Source organism: Medicago sativa, chromosome 4 (genome assembly GCF_051527215.1).
Source record: "Medicago sativa cultivar Bolivia chromosome 4, Bolivia_mono, whole genome shotgun sequence".
NCBI lineage: Eukaryota > Viridiplantae > Streptophyta > Magnoliopsida > Fabales > Fabaceae > Medicago > Medicago sativa.
In genome coordinates, this window is record NC_140752.1 from 34,040,175 (window position 1) to 34,065,269 (window position 25,095).

General features: G+C 33.4%; 1 protein-coding gene across 1 annotated transcript; it reads left to right on the forward strand.

Moving 5' to 3' along the window:
- Positions 1–1,530: 1,530 nt before the first annotated feature.
- On the forward strand, positions 1,531–24,478 carry LOC146928938 (structural maintenance of chromosomes protein 6A-like). The gene is made up of 28 exons (XM_085701095.1): positions 1,531–1,898; positions 3,071–3,176; positions 3,506–3,639; positions 5,478–5,533; positions 5,915–6,001; positions 6,071–6,391; positions 7,367–7,480; positions 8,692–8,826; positions 9,012–9,088; positions 9,183–9,258; positions 10,094–10,168; positions 10,295–10,399; positions 10,962–11,131; positions 11,252–11,354; positions 12,135–12,247; positions 14,492–14,696; positions 17,624–17,755; positions 18,434–18,548; positions 18,657–18,742; positions 18,834–18,929; positions 19,992–20,128; positions 20,285–20,387; positions 21,646–21,725; positions 21,835–21,913; positions 22,100–22,157; positions 23,515–23,612; positions 23,705–23,799; positions 24,207–24,478. The coding sequence occupies exons 1-28, from the start codon at positions 1,736–1,738 to the stop codon at positions 24,262–24,264; spliced, it is 3,177 nt and encodes a 1,058-aa protein (XP_085557221.1). The 5' UTR covers positions 1,531–1,735; the 3' UTR covers positions 24,265–24,478.
- Positions 24,479–25,095: the final 617 nt, after the last annotated feature.

Sequence of the window (25,095 nt, forward strand, 5' to 3'; positions counted from 1 at the left end):
ATTTTCTTCAATGTTATCTTGAAAGCGAATTCAATTCAAAGATAACGCAAACCATCATTCTAAATTGCGGTTCACAAATGTAATTAAATTAAACTAATTTGATTCAAAGATAACGAAAAACAGTTCTAATTAACGCAATAATCGATTTTTCAATTGAATTTTCAAGAAAAGATGAAAGGGTTACCATCAAGTGGATCAATGAATGCGAAGCTCTGAGAAATGAAAGTTACGAAGAACACAGCGAAGAAGACGAGATTCACGTGACAAACCATTTTCTTCACTATACTGATTCGAACTCTGGTATTACGAAATTGAATCGAATAGAATCGATGAAGAAGGAGAAGAGAAAAACGAATTCACGAGATTACAATGAGAAATGTAATCTTTGTGAAGCTCTCTCCGTGTGAGAAATTTGTGAGGTAGGAGTTACAGAGGTTATGGTGAATCAACCGGAAAACGACGTCGGAGTTACGGAAGTTACGGTGGCACGCGAGCAAGGTTGAGTCGTATGAAGGGTAGGAGAAGATTGTGGGGACTGATTGTGGGGTCTGAGGTGAAAACCATAGGATCATTACAAGTGTCCAATTATCTGATGGTTGTGATTAACTTATGCATGGTGCATAAGTTATGACTTATGCACCATAACTTTTGCCATTTTACATGACTAAAAAACCAAAGACGCTCAAACTCTTCTCCTAAAAAGATAATAATATTAACTCTTAAATTTAAATTAAATAAAATGCCCAAACTATATTCTTTTATTTGTTAATGTGAGATTAAAACATAACTTTTATTCCCGTGAACTTAATTTGATTGGTAGGGATAATGCATAATATATACAAGGTTTGAGGTTCGAATCTCAGACACAAAAAAAAAAAATATATTATGAAGCTCATAGTTTAGCTAGGGCGGTCTGATCTTGGGCTAGTCACCGTATTTTTTATTCTTATCCTTCTTTTATTGAACATTTGTTGATTAATGATAATAGTTAACCTTATTTCTGTCAAAAAAATAATATTGTTTTTTACGTTGATATAGAGCTACACACATCTTCACTCAAAAGACAACTCAACGTTTTTGTAATAGAAAGAGCAATGATGCAAATTGTTGAAGAGTTAAAAGATTTATATGTGAACAAAATAACTTAACAATAATGCTGTTTATCGCGACAACAGCTTTCCCGAAATTATCCCGACCGTTACCTTTTTATTGAAGCACCTCCATGTATGGCAAGTGAGTCCTATTTTACGTCTTTTTTTTTTTTTTTTGCTACAACTGCATTTTATACTCGTGAGATATTCTTGAAAAATTTGCTCGGGACAAATAGCACTGCCGATAACTTAAATAAGCAATCTATTACAAAACTCAAAATTAAATGAGCTTTAATACAATTTAACCAATAAAATAGCACAAGACTTTTTTTTAAGTTAAAAAAAGTTTTGATTGAATAATTTTTTTTTTTATAAGTTTTTCCAATCATTTAAAATCTCAATCGAATACAGCACGACCAAAACCCAACATTGTACGCCCACAAACCCAACTTACAGCCCAAAATTTGTGCTAATCCCGAGTCTTTCCCGCCACTGACAGTGTACATCGCTTTTCATCTAACCACTCTCGCGAAAACAAATCATTCATTTCTCTCCTCCTTTTGGGGTTTTTTTTTCTTCAATCTTCATCGATTCATCGCGATTTCTTCTCTCTCACCACACGCGCGTGAAGGAAACGTTCCAGAATGAAGCGTGCTAGAAGCACATGGGAATCATCTTCTTCTAGGGTTTCGCCGAGTCTCGAAGCGGGAATCATCAAGAAACTTCGGTTGGAGAATTTCATGTGCCATTCCAATCATGAAACTGAGTTTGGGAGTCACGTTAATCTCATCACTGGTCAAAATGGAAGTATGTTTATGTTTTCTCATTCTTAATCGCATTTGATTTATCGCTCTGTTTCTTAATTTTTCCGTTATTAATCGTTTTTATGATTCATTGTTTGTTGAATTTGTGAATTTTTTTGTTGTATGTTTGTGCCGATGATATATTGATGCAACGAGTTTTGGTAATTTCATGTAGCATGGACACTTTTGATCGAAAGCGTGTCTGACACTTGTCATTGTGATAAAAAAGGCGTGTCAGGTGTCTCATTTTGATTGAAAGTATGCAGGTGTTGGACACGTGTCAAGTGTCCCACACCAACGCATGTGATTGCATTGAATTATTTTTCGCAAATTACGACTGGTGTTGACATGTCATTGTCTATTATGATTGTTTTCAATTGTTTTTAATTTTTTTTATTGTTTATGATCTGTTGAAATTGTGACTATTCTATTTGTTGTTTGTGCTGATGTTGTATTGATGCAATGAGTTTTGGTAGTAAACCACAAAATTCGTTCCTAATTCGTCACTGTGATTATGAATATTTCAAAATGGTCTCTGACTCTGTCAAAATTTACTCATACTAGTAAGTTTGAGAGTATGTTAGAGACTAAATTGATTGTAAGTGATTAAATGTAGAGACCATTTTGATAATAAGTTGTTAAAATACAGGGACATAATTCATATGAATTGGTTAAATATAGGAACCAACACGAAAGTTTAATAGAGTAGAGACTCATATGAATTGTTCCTAATTCATATGAGTTGTCAAAGTACGGTGTTAGTTTGATGGTTAGCTCTTTTTCAGTTTGATGATGTCATATTAATGTAATGGATTCTTATAGAGTTTTTAAGGGCATGCTTATTTCAGATTTTTGAAAAATTGAAAGACTAACATGATAGATTATCATATAACAATAGTTCAATAATACTGAATTTGCACTTTATAGCTTTCTTAATTTAGAAAATAAAAATACACCTTTCCTTGTCCTCCGTTCAAAGTTCACCCTCCAAACCTACCCTTTTAAGTGCTTTACACTGATGGGGTGGAAAATATGTTACTATATAACTAATTTATTCTTAGCATTATTTAGGATTAAAAAGTAATTTTGTGAAAGTGGAAAATGTTATTATGGAACTTAATTTTGTGAAAAATGTTTTCTAATGAATCTGCGTTTGTTTGGCTCTGGCATTTATAGGTGGTAAAAGTGCAATACTTACTGCATTGTGTGTGGCTTTTGGATGTCGAGCTAAAGGCACTCAAAGAGCATCTACTTTGAAGGATTTCATTAAAACCGGTGCTAGGTAAATGCCATATGCTCTCTCTATGTCTTTCTTTGATTGGTGTGGTTTCTTCATCCATCATGGGTGGCGTGGGGAGTAAATGAATGTTATGTTGATGTTTTCACAAAGGAATTTCTCCTTGGTTAGACAATAAAATTTCAAAGTGATTTATATTATGGACGAATTTGGATTCCTCGTTTTCTTCTCATGTCCTAATGCGAAGACTACTTAATGCTGTTGTTTTTTAAATTGTAAGAAAGAAGCTAACACTTAATTTCCGACAGAATTGGTAATTTAAACGGCCACCATAATGTGTTTACATAGTTCTTTACTCTATTGTCTTTCTGTAGTAATGCTGTCATCCATGTTGAAATTCAAAATGAAGGAGAGGATGCTTTCAAGCCTGATATATATGGTGATGTTATCATTGTAGAACGTAGGATATCCGAATCCGCAAGCTCCATTACCTTGAAAGATCACCAAGGTTCGTAGGCAACAATTAATTTTCAAGAGATATATGTTATTTGCTGGCCTATTGAAACAATGGAAAAGTTACAAGGATATTCCTCTAGATTTAGCATTTTACATTTCATTTGTGTGAGATATATAATATAAAATCCATCATTGTCTTCATTTGAAGCTTTTAGTATAGTTGGTTGCGTAATGACATCTTATCCGGAGCTTTATAATGAAATGGCCTAGAGTTTGATACATACTGCCTTTATTCTTCTATGAAAAAGTTGAATTAGCACAGGGTATGTGGTTTGTGCTTTGTCTATGCTTCAAGGCCAAAGGGATCTCGTGTGAGGGGATGTGTGGGCAATTGGAAGAGCTTTTCTGAAGCCTACTTTATGACATAATCACTTTAAATGTGTTTGGTTATGCTCTTTATAGCAGCTTACATACCTGTACGCTCTTATGCCTTTATTTCCTTAAAGTCTCTAAGAATTGCCTATGAAAATTAATTTGGTTGAGCTTATCTTATGGCATGGTAAGCTCTTATTGACTAAGCTCTTCACTAACTGCACATATGAGCCATTGACGTGCCTTCACTTAAGCATGTTGTCAAACTCTTGAGCTAGCTCATAGAGTCACAAGATCTTAAAATCTCTAGGAGTCAAAATTAAGTTAACTTGCTTACGAATCATTTGTACAAATGTGGATAGACTCCCATACAGAAGTGAAATCCTGTTTTTGCATAAGTCAAAATCAAGTTTGTGGTGACCATGGTTTCTGCCCATTTTCCGTCAACCCTGATTTCTTCCCGGTTTTCTACACTTTTTATCCTCATCTTAGGTGAGAAATCCTGTTTTTTTGGTGAACCCCCAATTCTGTTCCTTCTCTTCTGTAATATCTACAATAATTCAGAATATCAACCATCATGCAATGTGCTACACCACAATCTCAATTTTGTAGTTGGCTGCTGCATGCCACTATTTAGGATTGAGAACATAGGTTAGAAGTTTGCAATGAATTAACCCTATATTGATAAGGGCTTAAAGTTTGCAACCTAACTTTGCTTAGCTGAATCCTAATCAGATGAACCCAATTTCAGCATCCTCCACTCTAGCAATTTTGAACCTTGTGATTTTTCAATTTATTATTCATCCATCAATTTTTATCTTGAATTGTTTCTTGATTTACCTAATTAGGATTAGGATCTTGTATAGATATATAGGGTTTAGTGTTCAGTATATCTGAACTCCCACAATAATTAGAATCGTTTCTTGATTTACCTAATTGTTTGTCAAATTCTTTTATCTGAACTCCCACAACTCCAACAATATAAAAATTATTTTAGAATTTTGCCCATCCTGCAATCTGTAATCCCATTCCAGTTTTGGGGATGGCTGCCCCGATCCACAACTCGGGATGAATAACACAGCTTCGGGTGCAAACAAAGACTTGAACCGTGGATCAGTAATCTATTTTGAGTAGGTTTAACGGGGTTCCAAATACTATTTGTGACTCCTTGTGATTGGAGTTTAACATGTTGAATTTAACTTTGATTGTTTTTATCTGTTGTGATTTGAATTAGTGATTTTGAAACGATTTACCTGTCTGATTCCTATTTAATGTCTCTTTTTCCTCTGATAATTTTTTTTATCCAACTCTATTATTCTTTATTGAAAGATGTCTATATTGATTGTAAAAAAAAAGTCTTCATTGATATTTATTTATTTTTGTCAGAGATGTCTGATATGTTCAGTATTGTTTGAATTTCAAAATTAAATACTACCGTAATTAACTACTCTCAGTATAAGTTCTACAAATAATTGTCAAGGATTTTTACACACTTATATTCAATGAGTTTGATGACAGGAAAGAAAGTTTGCACCCGGAAAGCAGATCTTCAGGAAATCATTGAACATTTCAATGTAAGCTTTCTCTCAGATATGAAATTGTTTTTATAATTCTGAAATTGTTGTTCTGCTTTGCTTCTCGATAACTTCTGTAACATAGCAAAAATTATTAGTACTTACATGCTTAATTTCTAACGTTTCTTTATAAAGATGGATGACTTGAAGAACTAACGAACTATTGACTAGTTCATGATTAATAATTTTGTCCCATAAAAAAGTGATTAATATTATTTTAAGAAGTTGGGAAGGTCTCTGGTTTGTATATATGAATAAAGTGCAAGGTTTTCTATCTCTTTGTTCACCTAATAAGCAATGAATCTTTGGCAATGCCTTTTATTGCTTCTCTGGTGGTTTTCTTTGCTCTTGCACCTATTGTTTAGTCTTTTTGTTTTGCAGATTGATGTGGAGAATCCATGCGTGATTATGAGTCAAGACAAAAGCAGAGAATTTTTGCATTCTGGAAATAACAAAGATAAATTTAAGGTGAACTTATCATGTTGATGTTTTTTGTTTAAACTTCTTCAGAAGCTCTGCTAACATTTAATTAAACAGTTCTTCTACAAGGCCACACTTCTTCAGCAAGTCAATGATCTTCTGGAAAGCATTTCCATTGAAACAACTACTGCACGTGGAATAGTTGACGAATTAGAGTCTTCAATAAGACCTATAGAGAAGGAGCTTAACGAGCTGCAGAATAAAATTAAAACGATGGAACACGTTGAACAAATTTCCATACAGGTTGAGCAGTTAAAAAAGAAACTTGCATGGTCATGGGTTTATGACGTGGACAAGAAACTTGAGGAACAAAATGTAAAAATTGAAAAGCTGAAGAATCGGATTCCTACCTGCCAAGCTAAGATTGATAAACAACTGGTATGTATTCTCTGCGTGGTTTGAGAATTTCATATTCCTTACTGCGCTCTTAACACGATGCAAAGTCTCACATTCGGTATACAATGAAAGTTGGAAATTTGATCTGGTGTTTGTTTATAGTGCCCATTTGGACAAGAACTGCCAGAACCTACTAAATTTGGAAACTTAACGTGTTAGGTTTATAATGGCAAATAAGTATCAAATTCATTTCTTGAGTGATATAATCAAAAGTATGTTGTGATTCAAAACTGCCTTATATGTTTAGATTTGGGATAGAACTTTGGATATTGCTTTCCTTATTTCCTATGATCATTTAAAAGGAGTTTGGCTGTTTTTTTTTTGGTTTTCTTTCTTATAAAACATTCTTTTATGTTCTCTTCTTTTCTAGGCAAATAGTTAAAAGTTAAATTGACCATTGAGCTTTCCTTACTTTATAAGTAGTTTATAATATTGATGTGAAGTTTTGGTCAAACTCAATTATGATGATGCATGGAGTATTAGCTGTTAAAAGATCCACCTTTTTAATGATATCTTTGCTTGCATTAGCATTTTGAGATTTGATCCAAGCCCATTGTGATTTATCTTTGTGCAAATTGTTTTATTTTGTTGAGTGCGTTTACAACATATTTCATGATAAATTTTGAAGTGACACAGGACCCATTTACTTTTGAGAAAATATTTCCTGTTTTACATTTCGCGTTGTAACTTTTAATTTTTTTCATTTCGTGTTCTTACTTTTAATTACAAAACTGTCACAGAAAATGAAAATAGAGAACGTTTGTTAAATTAAATAGACCTGTGGTTGTGGCAACCTGGTGTTTTTTTCATTTTGTGTTTGTATGTTTACAACAAGGTTTGTGGATGGAGAGTTTCACGTCCAACCTGCATTGCTTTTGGCGTTTTATTGCCATCTTCACTGCTTTCCGGCTTACATTTTATTCTTTAGAGTTAAATTGGACTCTTATTTTGTTGCAGCATCTGCTTGAAAAATTAAGTGAAAACTGTTCTAACAAGAAAGCTGAAATTAAAAGTATGATGACATCACAAGTCAAGCAAATGAAGGAAAGTTTAAGTCGCTCTATGTCCTTGGTATGTTGCAGGTTTTACTCCTACCTCCTCCTTTTGTCAAATGCTTTTGAACAAGATCTAGATAAAATTTCATATTGCAATTCGACAAAACTTTTCAAATCTTTGCTTTACAGGTTTTAATTATGCTTGTTTACTCTTTTAACTTCCACCTTATACATGTCATTTTATTTAATCAATGGTAGGTTTGCTTTCTTTCTTTCGTACTACACCTATTTTATGTTGTAGCACTGCAGGAGAGAGAAAAGAGAATCTTATGGAGAAATCTGTGCTATGTTAGATATAAGAAATTATCTTAAAATATCTTGATATTATGTTAGAGTATTGTGGTTTATCTTGTAAGATTAGTTCTAATCTTAGAGTATCTCGGATTATGTCCTAAGATTAGTTTCCACATTAGTATATTACTTATTTTCATATCATGATCTGTTTCCCGATTCCCTTATTTATTTTGGATTAGGGGGTCTTAAATTCCTATAAAAGGGGTTAGTGTTTTGTATGTTTTATCATCAAGTGATCAAGCTATTACAAAAAATATTACACCGTTACCAGTTTCATGGTTCCCTTATTTATTTTGGATTAGGGGTCTTAAATTCTTATAATAGGGGTTAGTGTTTAGTATGTTCTATCATCAAGTGATCAAGCTATTACAAAAAATATTACACCATTACCAGTCATTTGAACCATGAATTCCTATAATAGGGGTCCAGAACCCTGAATTATATATCTCATGTGCACCAAGCTTGCTATATACCTTGTCCAACATCCTCCCAGTGACTTTGAAACCATCTTGACTGTCATTTGAACTGACGAAGAGAGATAACGGCTCATGATAAAATTGTCTATACTGAAATGATGATTTATCTTAATGTGATCGGCCGTGTCTTGAAACATTTGATTTGGGGTGATATGTTATGCTTCATTCTTTCCAATAATTTTCATTAGGGTTAAATCTATTTTTAATCGATAAATTGAATTTTATTCACTTTTAGTCTATTTGATTATTATTATTATTATTTTATTTTTTTTTACAAAAATGGATGCTATAAGCCCCTCAAAATTGTCCCTATGAAAACCATAATAGGGACAAAAAGTAAATACAATTTATTTTCATTCCCTAAAAAAAAATTATTTTCATTATTGAGCTTTTGGTTTTTTATTACGGGTATTAGTTGTTTTGGTTGCTAATGCGTTTCCCTCTCCCCAAAATGAAGGCAAACAAAGAAGCATACGAGCTTCAGCGAGACTGCAAATACAAAATTAGTGACATACAGAAGATGGCACAACAGTTGAAAAGGCTTGAAGTACGAATGCAGGATATTCATGAGCAGAATGTGAAAAATACCCAGGTTTTACAAGTCCCTATTAGTAGATACATTTAGATTATGGATAGACAAACATTTTGTAAAAAGAACTTATAGACTAACCTAACAGTTGCCCTTATTATATGATGACAGTTCCATTAATGTATTTATTTATTTATTTATTTTTCTATGTAAAAGTTTTTGTGCTTATTAATTTCTCAGCAATGCAGGCTGAAGAATCTGACATGGAGGAAAAACTGAAGGGGCTTCGAGATGAGGTTGATCATGCTAAGTCCGAATTGGATAGGTTTTGATTTTACTCATGTTGCTTTTCATATCAGTGTTTAACTTATTTGAAGAAGTCCCACTTCCTAATATTGCTTTTTTTGTTGTTGTTCTAGATTGAAAGAAGAAGAGGAGACGTTAATAAACAACAAAAATAGGCAAAAAGATGAAATCAAAAGGATTGATGATGAGGTGTGATAACAATTTTTTGTGTCATTTTCATTGGTTTTTGTTGATTATTTATCTATTTATTAGCGTTGTTATAGTTTCCTTTATTTTCTATTTTTCATTTTTGAGAGATTCTCTCTTTTATTAGTATTAATTATTGATAAAATAATTAATTAGTATATATTTGCACAATCTCATGATGAAGTACAAATTGATCATTCTAAACTATTCAACTTGGTATCCAGAGCTAGGTTTGAAATGCTACTTAACCTTAGTTTATTTTTCAACTTGGTTATTGGGTGTCCAAGAGACACCTCTGTTTCTTCTGCCCCCTGTCACTGGATCCCCTGCCACCGTCACCCAAAAGTTATTAAATGTTTTGCATAAGTATCTTACTATCCAGGGTTGTTTGTTAGCCAAGTTCACCAGTATAATTTGAGTGATTGCTCAAAAAATTTAGTTGGCACTTGATTGTATTTTGTATGAAGTTGAGGAAATTCATCCATGCAACATAAGCAATGTTAATTTAATGCGCTGTACTGTTGCTTGAACGTCAAGTTTTTTACTTTGTTAATAATAGTCTGATGATGCACAAGATGCTTCTGATATAAAGCAATTTTTTGCATACTTTAATTATCACATCCTTTTGAAAGCTCTTCTATTCTTTATACTCCCTCCGGTCACATTTATAAGCTAACTTTTGCTTTTTCAGATTCATTAAATAACTGATGTATCTGAATTATAATATTGCCCAGATACATCAGTTATTTAATGAACATGAAAAAGCAAAAGTTGCTTATAAATGTGACCGGAGGGAGTAGTTTGTTTATTACTGAATTTAATTTTTTGCTTTTCCTAGATCCGAGATCATGACAAGAAGTATAGTGAGATCATGTATAGTATTCGTAATCTTCAACAACAGCAAAGCAACAAGGTGTGCCAATCTTGCAGTTTTGGTTTTATGTTTTTTCATTTTGCATTGTTCCATGACAAATTATGAAAATAACTTACACGCTGGCTGTGGGTGTTTCATGACACTGCCAATCCTTTTTGGAAGCAGACCACAGCTTTTGGAGGAAACAAAGTGCTTAATCTCTTGCATAATATTGAGAGATGTCATCAAAGGTTTAAGAAGCCTCCCATTGGTCCAATTGGTGCCCATCTGGTAATATAGTTTGTGTTGTCTTCATGTCATATTTAATTCATTGCTTTCTGTATCTTTTCTTCATTCATTTTGATAGTTGAGGAGTTAAATCGAATGGAGTATGCATCTATGAATGAATACACTGATATATTGTAATTCTAATTTCATCAGTTGCCAGTTTTTTTCTAGTGAGTTATATAATTGTGATACGATGATTCTTCTTTCTACTTTTTTATTATACGCACATGACTATTTTTAAGTGGTTTATTTATTAGATCACAGCATATAGAGGGCTCAATTATGAAAATGTTATTTGTTAATCTCTTTTCTGGGCCGTGCTTGCTAAACTGCATAAGAGTTCCAAGTTCAATTTCTAACTCCATTAGTTTGTTAGACTTTTTAAGGAGGTTTAACACTTAAATTCCATACTAAGTTAAAGTCACTACTTACTATTATTTGGTATTGCCTTTTATGATTTAATTCAATAGAAGTTGCTAAATTTAATAAATGGGTGACTGGTGTTAATTACTAAACTTCCTTGTGAGGTTATCATTATTTGGGACTGCTTTTTATGGTTTGACAGAAGTTGCTTAATGGTAATAAATGGGCGGTTGCTGTTGAACATGCCATTGGGAGAATGCTCAATTCCTTTATAGTGACTGATCACAAGGATTTCCGTCTTTTGAAACAATGTGCGAAGGAAGCAAACTACGGTCATCTTCAAATTATTATTTATGATTTTTCAACCCCAAGGTATATTGTTTGGTCCATATTTGTCTGCCTGTTAAGTATCACCATGCTCTTTTGTGTTATGTCTTGTGTTTTTTAGATCTTGCGTCTAATTATGTTCAAATTGTTTTATTCTCTGCTTAGGTTGACGCTACCAGAAGACATGCTTCCTAATACAAACCATCCATCAATTCTTTCCGTCTTACAATGCGATAATCACACTGTGTTCAATGTCTTAGTCGATCTGGTGATTGTTAAAATTATTGCTTATATTGCATTTAATATTTCAAGGGGTTTTTATTGCTTTATTTTTTTGTGGTGGCCGGGGTTTGAACCCCGGACCTTGCATATATTATGCATTGTCCCTACCAAATGAGCTAAGCTCACGAGCACTTGTTGCTTTATTGAAAAGATGAACTTTGAGCTCAATTTTTATTTTTTTTATTTTTTTTTAATATTTGTTCTTTTTCCATTCGTTACTAAATGCTGCTTTGGGGTTGATAGGATATCTTCTTTTTCGTTTTCTAGTAATTCTCTTTAAATTAAATCATGTATCATAAAACAAAATTATTTTGATATATTTTCTAGCTCTTCATCAATCACCATTAGTTTGTACAAAATTAAGGATTCAAAAGAGGAAATAATTTATAAATTTTATGTAAAAAAAGTTTCTTTTTGATGTTTCAATGTGTTAAATACACAATTTCCAAGAAAAAGTTTCTTATTTGGACTTCTAAACAAGTGCCCTTGATGCCCCAAGGGCACTTGTTAGCATTTCCCTTATTTGAAAATATTAATAACACTAATTTTTATACTCAGTTCCATTTGATCTTACTTCTTACATTGTTCTATAGCTGTTGCTTTATGGATTTTTTTGCTTTACTTTTGTGTTTTCTATTTTAATCTCGTGATTGTATTTATCTCCCTGCTTTAGAAGAAGCATAATTTGGCAAAACGTTAAAAATAGGAACATTTCTAAGTTTTCTAGTGTTTTGTTAGCATTTCTAACGTGTTTGCTACTTTCTAGGGAAATGTTGAGAGACAAGTGCTTGTTAACGACTATAATACCGGGAAGGTTGTTGCCTTTGAACAAAGGATCCGAAATTTGAAGGAGGTCTTCGCTGTGGATGGTTGTAAAATGTAAGTCCAATGCTGTAAATTGTGATATTGCTATGGATTTATAGTTGTGCCACACCTTCAAAAGAAATACAAAGCCGATCTAAACATCTAAATATAAAGTTGACAAAATAACTATTACAAAGTGGGAAAAGCTCGGGGTTTTGATTTCTATTGATTAATTTGTGTTGCTTTTGTATTCATTCCTTGGCAGCAGATTTCCTACCACGGTCTTTGTTAGAACTATTGAAAATGGAGTAATTATGTACTTGGACTAATTAGGGTAATCATAAATCGTTGTATTATGACTCCTTTGTACATATAATATTCTCCTGTTAACTAAGACACAAATTCTATCATGTTTTCTTGTTTTCCTTATCCTCAACGTGGCATCTAAAGTCTAATGATAGACAATTCTACTTCATGTTACCAGGTAGACTTGGTGGTCATTGTTGAAATATTTGTTGGCAATCCTTGTTTCTCTTGTTTCTGCCGGTCTGATTTTACATTTTTTTGACTGTTTGCTGAAATCTCAGGGCCAGCCAGTCAGCAGTGCGCCTGTACAAACCATTTATACATTCTGTGAACTCCAAAGTTGCTGGAAATCTTTGCCTCATGTGCTACATCATTTGCGGTCGATTTTTCCACTGTCGAAAAGTCAGTTGCTCTTCCTTGTCCCACATTTTTCCTCAATTGACTCTTCTCAAGCTTCACCTTCCAAACTCTTGGTTTGCTAGCCTTCTTCGCCGCTCTTTTTTTCTCTTCTGGGCTGACCCTCCTTGTATTTGACCAACTACCCTAGTTCCCCACTCTTATTCGATAAGTTGAATAGAAGCAGCTATGTTATATGGGCTTCTAACTTCCAACTTTTATTTTGAGGTCATGACTATGACAACCATCTCACCGCGAATTTATCGAGTTATTAATTTTGGCTGCCATTCATGCCAGGAACTTGGGTAGTAACAAACCATTTTCTTGTGGCCTGGTATGTATTACCTGCAAAGCATCCATTGTTTCTTTCTTGATTAGGTTTGGGTTGCCGCACTATACACACACTAGAATTAGGCATGTCTCCATGTCCGACACTCGCCCGTGTCCAAAACTCCTATACGTGTTTGACAACCTAGACAAGTGATCCAAAGAACCTGTACTTGCAAAAAGTACAATAGTAGATACCCTACTAGCGATAATGCTGAGTAGAGCACTAGTTTTTGGTAATCTGTGAAAGTGATGATCTGGGAATAATCCCAAGGGTCGTATTTATAGTGTTTTCTGATCCCTTTTAGTCGTAACAACCTGAGAGGTGGTTTCCTGAGCTTAGCGGGTCAGTTTCTATAAAGGGGGGGCGTGTTAATCATGTTTATCTCCACCCCAGGGCTCTATCTGTATCTGTTCGCTCAGTTCTGTGGATTACCCAATGGATAAGGACATATGGGAGCGGATAATAAGCGCTTTAACCCTTGTTTTCAGGCTGACGAAAGGGGGCGTCCACGTGCTGCTCACGTGGTACCCATGTCTAAATGTCTAGTTTGGGCTTATCCAAACATAAAGGTCCAGAACCCATTTTGCTTTGCTTCGACACAGCTTGCCTCAAATCAGACACACCTAAAAATATAATGAACACCTGTTCTATTTTTTTTTTCCCCGTAAAAAGTTAGAATAAAAAAGCTTTCAAAATTTATATTATTATTTTAATTAGGCATTTGATACATTCTCGCATATGAATGACATTTCGCATCAGTGTTGTCAATGGCGGAAGGAAAAATATCTTCTATATAAATGCTCCATTAAGGCCTATGGCACCGCCATGGCGGGCTTCCCTTCTTACATACATACATCTTCTGCTGTACTCAATGACGGGGGTTAAAGACTTAAATATTATTCTCTGTATAATAATCTTTGGTGTGTAATAGAGACAAATTCTCTTACACGCATCTTGGGTGTAAGCTTGTTAATAGAGCATACCCTTGAGATAAATACCAGTATAACCTGTATAATTCAGAATAGAAAAACAGAATTCAATACAGACTATTATTTTTCTCTGAATTTTTTGTTCACTTGTCAGTTTTTATCATGTTGAAATGCAATAACTGTCTGTTAGCATATGTAATATCCTACTCCCTACTGCTTTTTTCATTCACTGTAAAAAGATTGTATGTGCTAGAGGCTAGAGCCTCAAACTGTGGAGATTTCTAGTTATTATATGTACATATAAGTGTTTTCCATCCATAACTTGGAACTATTTTTCATAATCTAAGTTTTTTCTAGGTTTTCGCGAGGTCCGGTCCAGACAACTCTTCCTCCAAATAAGAAGCAACGATATGGTCGTCTAAGTAGTTCTGTTGAAGGTGATATTCAGAAGCTTCGTAATGATGCATCCAATGAACAAAAAGTCGTAGATGAGTATAAATGGAATAAGAGAGAGGCAGATCTCAAGCTTGAGGATCTTGATAAGAAGATGAATTCTATAAAGGTAAAACATTGTTTAGATTATCAACCATTGTTATATGATTTTCATTTTTCAAAATTATCTTTTTAACCAATCTACAATATTGTATTACGTGCACAATTTGTGTTATCTTAGCCTATCTAATGTAACTTGAACACTCAGTTGTTAACAGCTATAAGGATGAAATATAACATTAATATATAGCTAATATTTGAAGTTTGTTTTCATGAAAAAAGTGGCTAATCAAATCTAATTACTATCACATCATTAACAAATAAAGGCTTTTTGGCTCTATCTTGTCCTTGCACGACTATGTATTATCCCCATATCCCCGTTTTAAACAAAATTTCGTACCTGAATCCATAGCCATGTAGTTAGCAACTTTATTTCTCACACCTTTACTCGTTTGGAACTTAAATAACTATACCCTTTCCATTATTTATTTTTAGTCAACTTACAGTCTGTGTTGCATATGTTGACAAACTAATAAAATACAAATGGTATTTTAATTATGTAGAAAACAGTGAGGCATATACCGCTATGCTTGAATCAAGGAGAGATTTTAAGAAACAAAATCATAACATATAAAAGAAAATCTGCACTAAATAAAAAAAGGAAAGAATCGCTCCGATTACCTAACACCCCTTTAAGTTGATGCATAGATATCTATGATGCTAACATATTTATCAAATGCTCAAAGACGAGTCCTTCTAGACTCTTGGTGAAAATATCTGCTGTTTGTTGATTTAATTAATACCTATCATCATTGCGTTAATTAAAATGCTCAATATGCTTGGTTCTATCATGCTAAACTGGGTTGCTGTTAGGTATCGGGTGGTATTGATAGGGTAACTGCTGATGTAGTAAGTTATTTTAATACAGTTATTTAAGAGCAGTTAGCAGTTTCTATAATAAGCAGTATTTGTATTGATTAGGAGCAGTTAGGCAGTTTTTGCAGTTATTTGTATTGATTAGGAGCAATTATATGCAGTTTATGTCCTGGCATTATAGGCCATTTGGCCTCAAATATAGTGAGGATTTAGAATTATTAAGTTAGGAACCTTATTGGTTTTGGGCAGAGAGAAATGTATCTTCTCTGTGGAGCTCTTGCTCTGGGATTGAAGAGGAATAATCTTCTGTAATATTTTCTTTTCAATCAATATTTAATTACTATTTCTTTTTGTTTCTCTTTAATTCGGGTTCCTATCAGTTGTGAGCCATGCTTATGACAACTTTACTTAGAGTATAGTTTGAATTGAAGCTCTCTTTTCACCTTAAGTTCCTCGAGGATTCTGTAAATCCACAATCCTTCACAAATTATTCTCCTGGATTCTTCACCACTGTAGAAAAATTGCTTAGCATGGACAAATCAGAAGATGGTGTCATTATGTTTGCAGCCAATGCCTCATCGACAGGGACATCAACGAAATAAGAGTTGCATAATTGTCTAGGATGCTTCCTCCTTCAGATAAATTACCTGTTTGATAACTTAATGAGCTTTTAAACTCCATTATGTCATTTCTGCAAACTACATGAGACATTTGAAAGGAAGGCAACACCCCCCGACTATCCTATCAAGAGCTCAATGATGGAGAACACGTGATATCTCTCTACAAACTATCTCCTCCAGCTCTGTTAATAATACTACGATCCTTAGCAGCAATACAATAGGTTGAATCCATTATAACGTAATTTCCAACAACAAGAAACTGTCATCCTACTTTCTCTCGAACACAAGAAATTGAGAAACGAGAGTAAATGATTTGGGAGCGATCATCGTCTTAGAAAAGCTGAAGAAAATGAAAGTGACAGTGATGTATATATAAGGTTGTGTGTGTTCTGGAAACTGAAGCAGTTATAAAATAACCGTTAACAGTAATGTGCTTCTAAAATAATTGTTTCTCGTTTTCTTGTTGGAAATTACGTTGTAATGGGTTCAACTTGTTGCATTGCTGCAAAAGATCACAATATTACTAGCAAAACTGGAAGTAATAGGTTGTATAGAGATGCCACACGTTCACCATCATGGAGCTTTTGATGGGATAGTTGGGTAAGTGTTGCATGTGAAATTCAGAATCCTTCCTATCAAACATTCTCACATAGTCAGCAGGTAAGCCAGGATGAAGTTTAAAAGCTCGTTAACTTTTGAAACGGTAATTTATTTGATGGGGGTACCATCTTGGAAACGATATAGTCTGAATAAGTGTTTATAAGTGAGGGGCAGTCCTCACCTTAAAAGCACTTATTCAGATCATATCTCATTCAACGTGGTACTCTTTAACACTCCATCAAGAAAGTATCTCTACCTGAAGGAGGATGTAATTTTGTGAATACACTGTGATCTGCTTGTCCGTGAACTCTCCCTTGTTTCTTCATAGACTGAGTGGATCTTTCAAATTATGGTCTAGGTGATTGCTATAGGCCATAGAGAGACTTGTTCAATTTACACACCTTTGATCCAAGTTTGTCTTCAAAACTAGGAGAACCAATCATGTACAATTTTTCTAGATCGCCATTGAGAGACTTCTTCAATTTACACACTTTTGATGTATCAGCCAGTATTTGTGGAAAATATGTATGACCCGTTCTACATTTCACTCGTTCTCTTAATTAAATTTGTAAAAAACTAACTCTGAAGTTCTTGAGTGCCTGCCTGTAAATCTATAAACTCGAAAGCCTTCATGAATAAACCTCATCTTAATCTCTACATGAAAAAAAATTCATGATTGGCACAAGCTTAAAAAGAACATATACTGCGATGACCTTAAAATCTAACATATTTTAATCCTTAGTGTTGTAAGCAGTATTAAAAACATTTTAAAAAGGTTAAGATAAAAGTATATTTCATTTTTGAAGAAAAGAATCATTAACTTTAATTTATCGTATTTTCATATATCCCGTTATTTGTTGATGTGTAACTCATATGTTCCATTTTTTTTCTTTTCTTTTAGAGACTTTGTGTAACTGCTGGAAGAACTTTTACTTCTAAGAAGCTAGCTTTGGAGATGACAATGAAAGAACAAGCTGCTAAAAGCAGCTCGACACCTTTGTCCTCAGTTGATGAGATTGTTGAAGAAATTTCAGTATGTTCGCTATCTATCTATTCCCTAATAATACATTACTTGTTATAAGAAGTTTTGTTAACAATTAAAGGTTCAATGCACAATCATTCACTCTAAAAGCACTCTGCTTGTTTGTTTTGGGGCGCACATCGGGGGATTGGTGTTGTGGAATTCAACTCTTAGCGATGTATGCCTTTTTCCCTACACTTCTGGTGGAAGGAGATAAGAAAAAAATAGAGGAGCATAGTGGAAATAATTCTCAACAACCAAACATCAAAGCCTTTGTTTATTTGTAATATAACCAATTTTTGTTATATTGAATTTAAATTAATACTTGGACCAATCAATATGGACAAATGAATTGTAGAGTAAATTTGTGCAGCTGCTTTTGAATTTTGCTCAAATTGTAGAGCCATGTGAAAATCTTATTGAATTTATATAATACTACAGATATTAAAGGATTAACCATAGTGAACACTACAGTTATAAAGCTGGTAAATATGGAGTGAAAACAAATTCAAAATCAAACAAACATATACACTACTATAATTCCAGTTTTGTCTAAAGCAAGCGCCTTGGCTCCATGAGATTTGTTCTTGCCTAGTACTTTTGGAAACATGGTTGACTGGTCCCTTCTGTATAATGTCATACTTTTTTAACACATAGTTTAATCAATTTTTTATTCTAATTGAATGCTAGGAAATAAACAAAAAAATAAAAGAAGAGCAGGTGTTGTTAGAAGACCTTGAGCAGAGGAGGCATGAAGCAGTGGCAAAAGCAGATGATCTTAAAGGGAAATTTGACGAATTGTGTGGTATGGTGCATTAATAGTTATTTCTTTAAGTGTGTTCATATGCAGTTATGCTGATTTAACTGTAGAGGTGTTGTAACGCGCATAATCTTGTGTACCTTAAAAATGTAGAATCAGTGAATACTGAACTTGCTTCCCTTGAGAAAGCTGAGAGTGAACTTATGGAGATTGAAAGAGAAATAGATTCAGCAAAAAAGGTATGTTTTGTTTATTATTGTGCAATGCTATAACACAACTGGTAATTTCTATTATTACTTAAATAATAAATTTATCTTTTAAAAATTACAGGCGAAAGATCATTATGATAATGTCATGAAAACCAGGGTCCTACATGATATTAAGGAGGCAGAGGAGCACTGTCTGGAGCTTACAAAAAGGCGCGAGGTGCAATTTGATTTATATTAGTCATATTCATCTAATTTTGTAAATCAAATCATTGCCACTTTTACGGTTGAAGGCAAAGGTAATATATGGTCTGTTGAAAGCAACTAATCAAAACCAGACTGATCATTGAACTGGTGTGGGATTATACCAGTAACAATTATTTTAATTTTTAAGATAATGTTAAAAGGAAAAGTAGCCAAAAAACATCTAAACCAATGAACTCGTTTATTGTTTTAATTTTGTGAATGTTTTTCCATATATGCCCTTATAAAAAATTGTGAGACGTTAAATGCACCCACCACTATTAAAAAGACAAACATTTTAAATGAGGGTATACAGATTATTTAAACAATAAATATACACATTAACTGTTGTAACTTTTTCCAATAAATGAGACAACTTTCTCCGAAATTTCTCTTATAATTAGGTCCGGAGGGTGTATTGCCTAAATATATAAAATATTATAGAATATTCTAGAATCTAGAATCATGATTATCAAATAGAATACTCCAGGGTGTATTGCCTAAATATATCAGATAGAGTCCATTTCATACTCCGTTATTGCGCCATCGAGGACCGACAACATAGACTAGAGATAGTTTGTGTTTTAGCCAATGCAGCTAACAATTATTAAATCATGATTATTTCTCCACTTGTAACTGAGTTACAGCTGTAATTAATCAGTTACTTAGAGTTGTATTCCACCAAACTAAACTGAGATACATCAGAGAAAGAGAAACTGAAAGTAATTGTATTATATAAATATGAATAAATCAGATACACTGCGCTGCATCTATATTTAGAGTTAGTTTATGCTTTAACCAACACAGCCAACGGTTATTAATTTTAATAGAATATTCTACCGTCTTGACGAGTGACATATGCTTCTCCAGCTTGATACTCAATCCTTTCACACAAAGAGCATAACTCCAAAAGGATCTTGTTGCTCTTTTAAAACCCGTGTAGAAGATATAAAAGGGTCGATAATTCTTGGGCATTATAAATCATTTAAGATATAGTAGTAACTACAGATTTTGATACTAACCTTGCTTGAAACTGCAGGTGAATCTTGAGAAGGCTTCCATAATTTGCTGTCAGAATGAACTTGCTTCGTTAGGAGGTTGTGATGGGGCAACCCCAGAGCAAATCAGCGGCCAATTAGAAAGTCTAAATCATACACTTAGGCGTGAGAGCCGAAGGTATGACACTAGACTATTGATTCACATTATCATAGGAGGACTACATGCTAGCAGCAGTTCTCTTTCTTTCTTTCTATCTCACACACACACACACGCACACACACACTCTAATACACATTGAATAATGCTTTCGTTATTTTTTGTTTCTCTCTGCAGATACTCTGAATCTATTGAGGATCTGAGGATGTTGTATGCGAAAAAAGAACGAAAGATTATTAAAAGGCAGCAAGTTTACAAAACCCTTCGACAGAAACTGAATGTATGTATTATTTGGTTTTGTCATCTTAGCATTGATACATTTGTTATGGATATTGTTAGAAATAGTAAAATTATTTATGTGCTTACTCCCAAAAGCAATTTTTTATGGTTTGTTTCATGGGTTTGTGTATTATGTATGCTTAACCTGAAGCCGAAGGGCTCCTGCTTGAAGCTCTGTATTATATTTAAAATCATTAATATGCTTTCATGTGTTCATATAAAAGTAAAACCTTTTCACGTAGTTGGTTCAGTTCAGGAAAAATATATTGATTCTTGTAGGACATTTGCTTTTAACAATATTGTTGTGCAACCAAATATTTTTCAAATAGAATGGGAGGTAATGAAAATTACTACCGCTATCCATGCATGGACTAATTCTATTCTGAAGTTAGATATCTAGATGAGCATTTATGTTAGTCTTTATCAATGACTTTTAGAAGGTTATGATCCTTCAATGCTTGAACTATGCTCCTGTTAAGACTTGTAACAATTCCTTTATAGAATTATTAATGCCAAATAAAGCTTCTCTTCATTATTTTTGTTGTGTTATTGTAGTAAAATTTGAGAGGTTGCTTAGTGTTTGTAGAATTGCACAATATTTTTTGACTATTATTTCAAACTGATCTGTTTAAGTAGACTAGAAACATCTAACAGCCGAATACAATATGTACTAATGATTACAAAATGTAAGATCATATTTATATTGCTCCCCCTCAAACTGGTGAATGAATATATATCATTCTCAGTTTGCAAGCAAGTTGGTTGCATCTTTTGGTTGGTACGCTTTTTTTTTTTTTTTTGAAGGATTGGTTGGTACGCTTTTGTTAACACATCTATCGGCTCATACCCGAGTGGAATGTAGGTTGTGGTTATCAATTCACTATTCAACTTCTCTTTAATGAAATTTCAGTCTATCTCGAAGGGTTTTGTTCTGTTTTCATACTTTTCAAGGGCTTTTGCATCTCTTTTTGAGCCTCTCGGCGCATTATTATTTTGGATATAATAAACTGTCTCATTTCATTTAATTTATTTCTTTTCCACAATAAATAGTTAAAGGTATTATTGACAAGTCAATAATCAATGTTTAAACTTTGAAAACGACAAGTAAATAGAAACAAATATTTTCTACAAAAGTGACAAGTAAAAAGGAACGCAGGGTGTGTCATTTATTATATGCTATTATAAATAGAGGTGTGTAGTCTGATTTAGACACAATCACGAATTCAACATTTTCTGGATGATTTTATTGTTTATTGAAGGCTTGCCAGAGGGCTTTGGAGTTTCGAAGGACAAAGTTTCAGAAAAATGCAGATAATCTCAAGCGTCAACTTTGTTGGAAGTATGAATCCTTTCATATGTATCTTTTTTGATGCTCTGTTTTCCATTGTCAAGAGAAATGTTTTCTTTTTTCATAACCTAGACCTTCATTAAATTATCCTCATGATCAGATTTAACAGCCATTTGAAAAAGAAGGGAATCAGTGGAGTCATCAAAGTTGATTATGAGCAGATGACCTTATCGATTGAGGTAAATTTTGTACTCTTTTTCTATAGGTGTTCTTTTTTCATTTTGCTTTCATGTGCAGTCTTGGATTCGCTTTTTTATTTTTATTTATCTTATGGTAATTACATACGATTGATGAAATGTTTCTTGCGTTTCATTTGCAATTGACCTAAAATGTTTACTTATTTTATCTTTTTCTTTTGTTTACAGGTACAGATGCCCCAAGATGCATCAAACAGGGCTGTTCGAGACACGCGAGGTCTTTCAGGTTTGTTTGTTGCATAATGATTAATATGGTGTCATTGTAGGATACAATATTATACTTTCCGTTAGAGGATAAGCTATCAGTTCTCTTGTCCCTCTCTCTCCTTTAGCTTCAAAGCAGGGGCACAGACATTAAAAAACAATAATTGTATCATTTGTTCTTATATAACTTTGGGGTTTGAGAGAAAACCAGAAAGCACAGATAAGTCATGGGTGCTTTAAGATTATTGAAACTATAGAGTGCTTTGTGAATCTGTTTGTCATTCATCTCAATCTGTTACAATTCAATTACACCACTGCATTTGCAATAACAAGCGGTAACCTGCTATTGCAGGTTCCTCGCTTGAGGATGAGTGGCAACTGCCAGTGAATCTTACAGCTGGCATAGCTAACTCTAAGAGTTAGTTATTGTGATTCTGTTACATTCATACTCGAGTGTAATCTACTTGCTAGTTATACTTTGATAATGATAAAGGGTTATGACTAAATCTAAAATTACAAGGCACAACTCAGCCATAATAGAACACACAAAATTCGTATAAAATTAGTTTAGAAAAAAGAAACAAATCCGAAATCAAAAGAGATAACTAATTGTAATAGCTAGCAGGAGTCATTCTAGATATAATAAAACGCCATCATTTGTTCTAATTGTGAAAAAACTTAATGTATCTAAAGTCTCCATTATTTGTCGGACACAATTACTGCGCAGTCACGACTGCAATTTTCAAGTGTGCACTGTCTTAAGGAAAAGGAAAAAGAATGAAGAGCTAACGACGAATTATATAGTATTCTGCTTCTGTTAAATACGATGACCTATCACACCTATTTATCCAATTATCCTATTTATTAGGTCTAGCATTAGTGTGAGGTTCATGCTAACAAGTTCCCTAAGGGCATTGTTGAAGGAACCTTAAAAGAAATTTTTATCTTGAAAATACAAAGTCATAAATTCACATTTTTCTATGCAAAACTTACTTCTTTTGATTCCTTAAACAATTTCTTAAGGGCACTTGTTAGCATTTTCCGTAGTTTAAATACCCAAATCCACATCTTTGAAGACAAGAGTATCTACCATCTTACATTTTTGAAGGAAGTGTGAATTTTATGGGTGAGATCTGTCTATATTTAGAGCAATGGATGAATTCGATGTCTGATATTTTTAATGGCTAATTTATATTTGGAGCAATGGTGAATTATATGGGTATTACCTCTTTATATAGATTGCTCTGTACTTGTGTATACATTAAGTTAACATTGGGTGACATCTGGCTAATTAGAGCCATTAAACACAATCTTATATTTTTGGAGCAAGGGTGAATTATATTGTGTGTGCATTTATATATTTGTTATTTGTTAATTAGGTGGAGAGCGGTCTTTTTCAACCTTGTGCTTTGCATTAGCCCTTCATGAAATGACAGAGTCTCCATTTAGAGCAATGGATGAATTCGATGTCTTTATGGTATGGCTGTTTATTGTTTAAGCATCTATTATACAAAGTTGTAAAATCTGTTTATTAACAAGCTTTCTTACTACGGAACTGGGTATATTCAGGATGCAGTAAGCCGAAAAATTAGCATGGACACTCTGGTTGATTTTGCTGAGGCACAAGGATCCCAGTGGATATTGATCACCCCGCATGATACTAGGTATTACACGATTATTTATTCTGGTAACTGCTAGAATGCTGGGATTCTTGTTAATTGTTGCGTGTACTCGCTGTACTATACTAGTACTTGGCCTATAATATTACATTAAGTAGGTGTTAAGAACCAGAGAAAAGTAATGGGAGATAGAACGTTTAACTTTAACTGCTATTTAAACTAAACCATGCACTTTCCATTAAAACTACTCAATTAAGATTATGTTTGCACTTATAAAAGAAGGAAAATTAAAAGAATCTTTAGACAGCACCCTGATTTCAAATATTTAAATATAAATACAATGATTGCAAATTAGGATCATGCATTCTTTTACAATAAATGGTGAATATCTTGAATTCAAGCAAAGTGGATGAGCTCTGGAGTCTTGACTGTATTTGTGTTTGCATGTGCAGCTTGGTGAAGGCAGGGAACAGGGTAAAGAAGATGCAAATGGCAGCTCCCCGTTCTTGATCACCTGTGATTTTCTCTATTTATGGCAACTGAAAGCTCATTTATGAAAATCTTCTTTTTTGGTTCTTCATTTGCTAACCTTTTTTTTGCGTTTCATGATGTTTCATATCTATTTATAGTTTTTAATTATGTTTTGTTCGTGAGTGTTTGTTGAAGCAAGCATACATATGAAATCAGAATTTTTAATTAATGTAAATAGTTAAATTATTTCCAAGTTATGCGTTTTCCATATTCCCTTTAAGCAATTTCATTTCGTCTTTGATTGGTAAATAGTTTAATCTCAATTTCGGTCTCAAGTTTGCACTACTTGCGATGTTTTCCTTCTTGTTTTAAGTTCATCCAGGCACTGTTTTAAATTAAGCAAATGAAACCTATTGATATTTTCTTATATAAACTGGATCTTCAATATCATCATCATCCCTTTTCTTGATTGCCTTCAAAATTTCTAAACCCCTCAATTTTCAACCCTCTTCTCAAACTTCTCAACGTTGATTATGCCGTAATCTCAATTTAGTTTCTGCTTTTGGTTTTTATTTAATTTTCGTTTCTATTTGAAAAAAATAAAATTAAGCTTATTGTGTTGTTGTAAACATAAAGGTACTGTAAAAACCATGATTATAATTTGCAAGCAATTTACACTCGTATAATCAGCAAGAACACCATATCGACAGTTAAATCAATTAGGGATATCAGTAAAATAACCAAAAAAATTGGTCATCGTTCTTATGAAGTATCCTCCAAGTTTTAATACATATCCGACGATTAAAAACACAATTAGAAGTTGCCTGTTGGTCCTCCGATGTTGACAACAAGCAATGGTGTGCGACTATG

Coding starts and splice junctions, on each gene's coding strand:
- LOC146928938 (XM_085701095.1), top strand. CDS start 1,736: ATGAAGCGTGCTAGAAGCACATGGGAATCATCTTCTTCTAGGGTTTCG. Junction 6,392..7,366: donor CTAAGATTGATAAACAACTG/GTATGTATTCTC, acceptor ATTTTGTTGCAG/CATCTGCTTGAAAAATTAAG. Junction 11,355..12,134: donor TCAATGTCTTAGTCGATCTG/GTGATTGTTAAA, acceptor GCTACTTTCTAG/GGAAATGTTGAGAGACAAGT.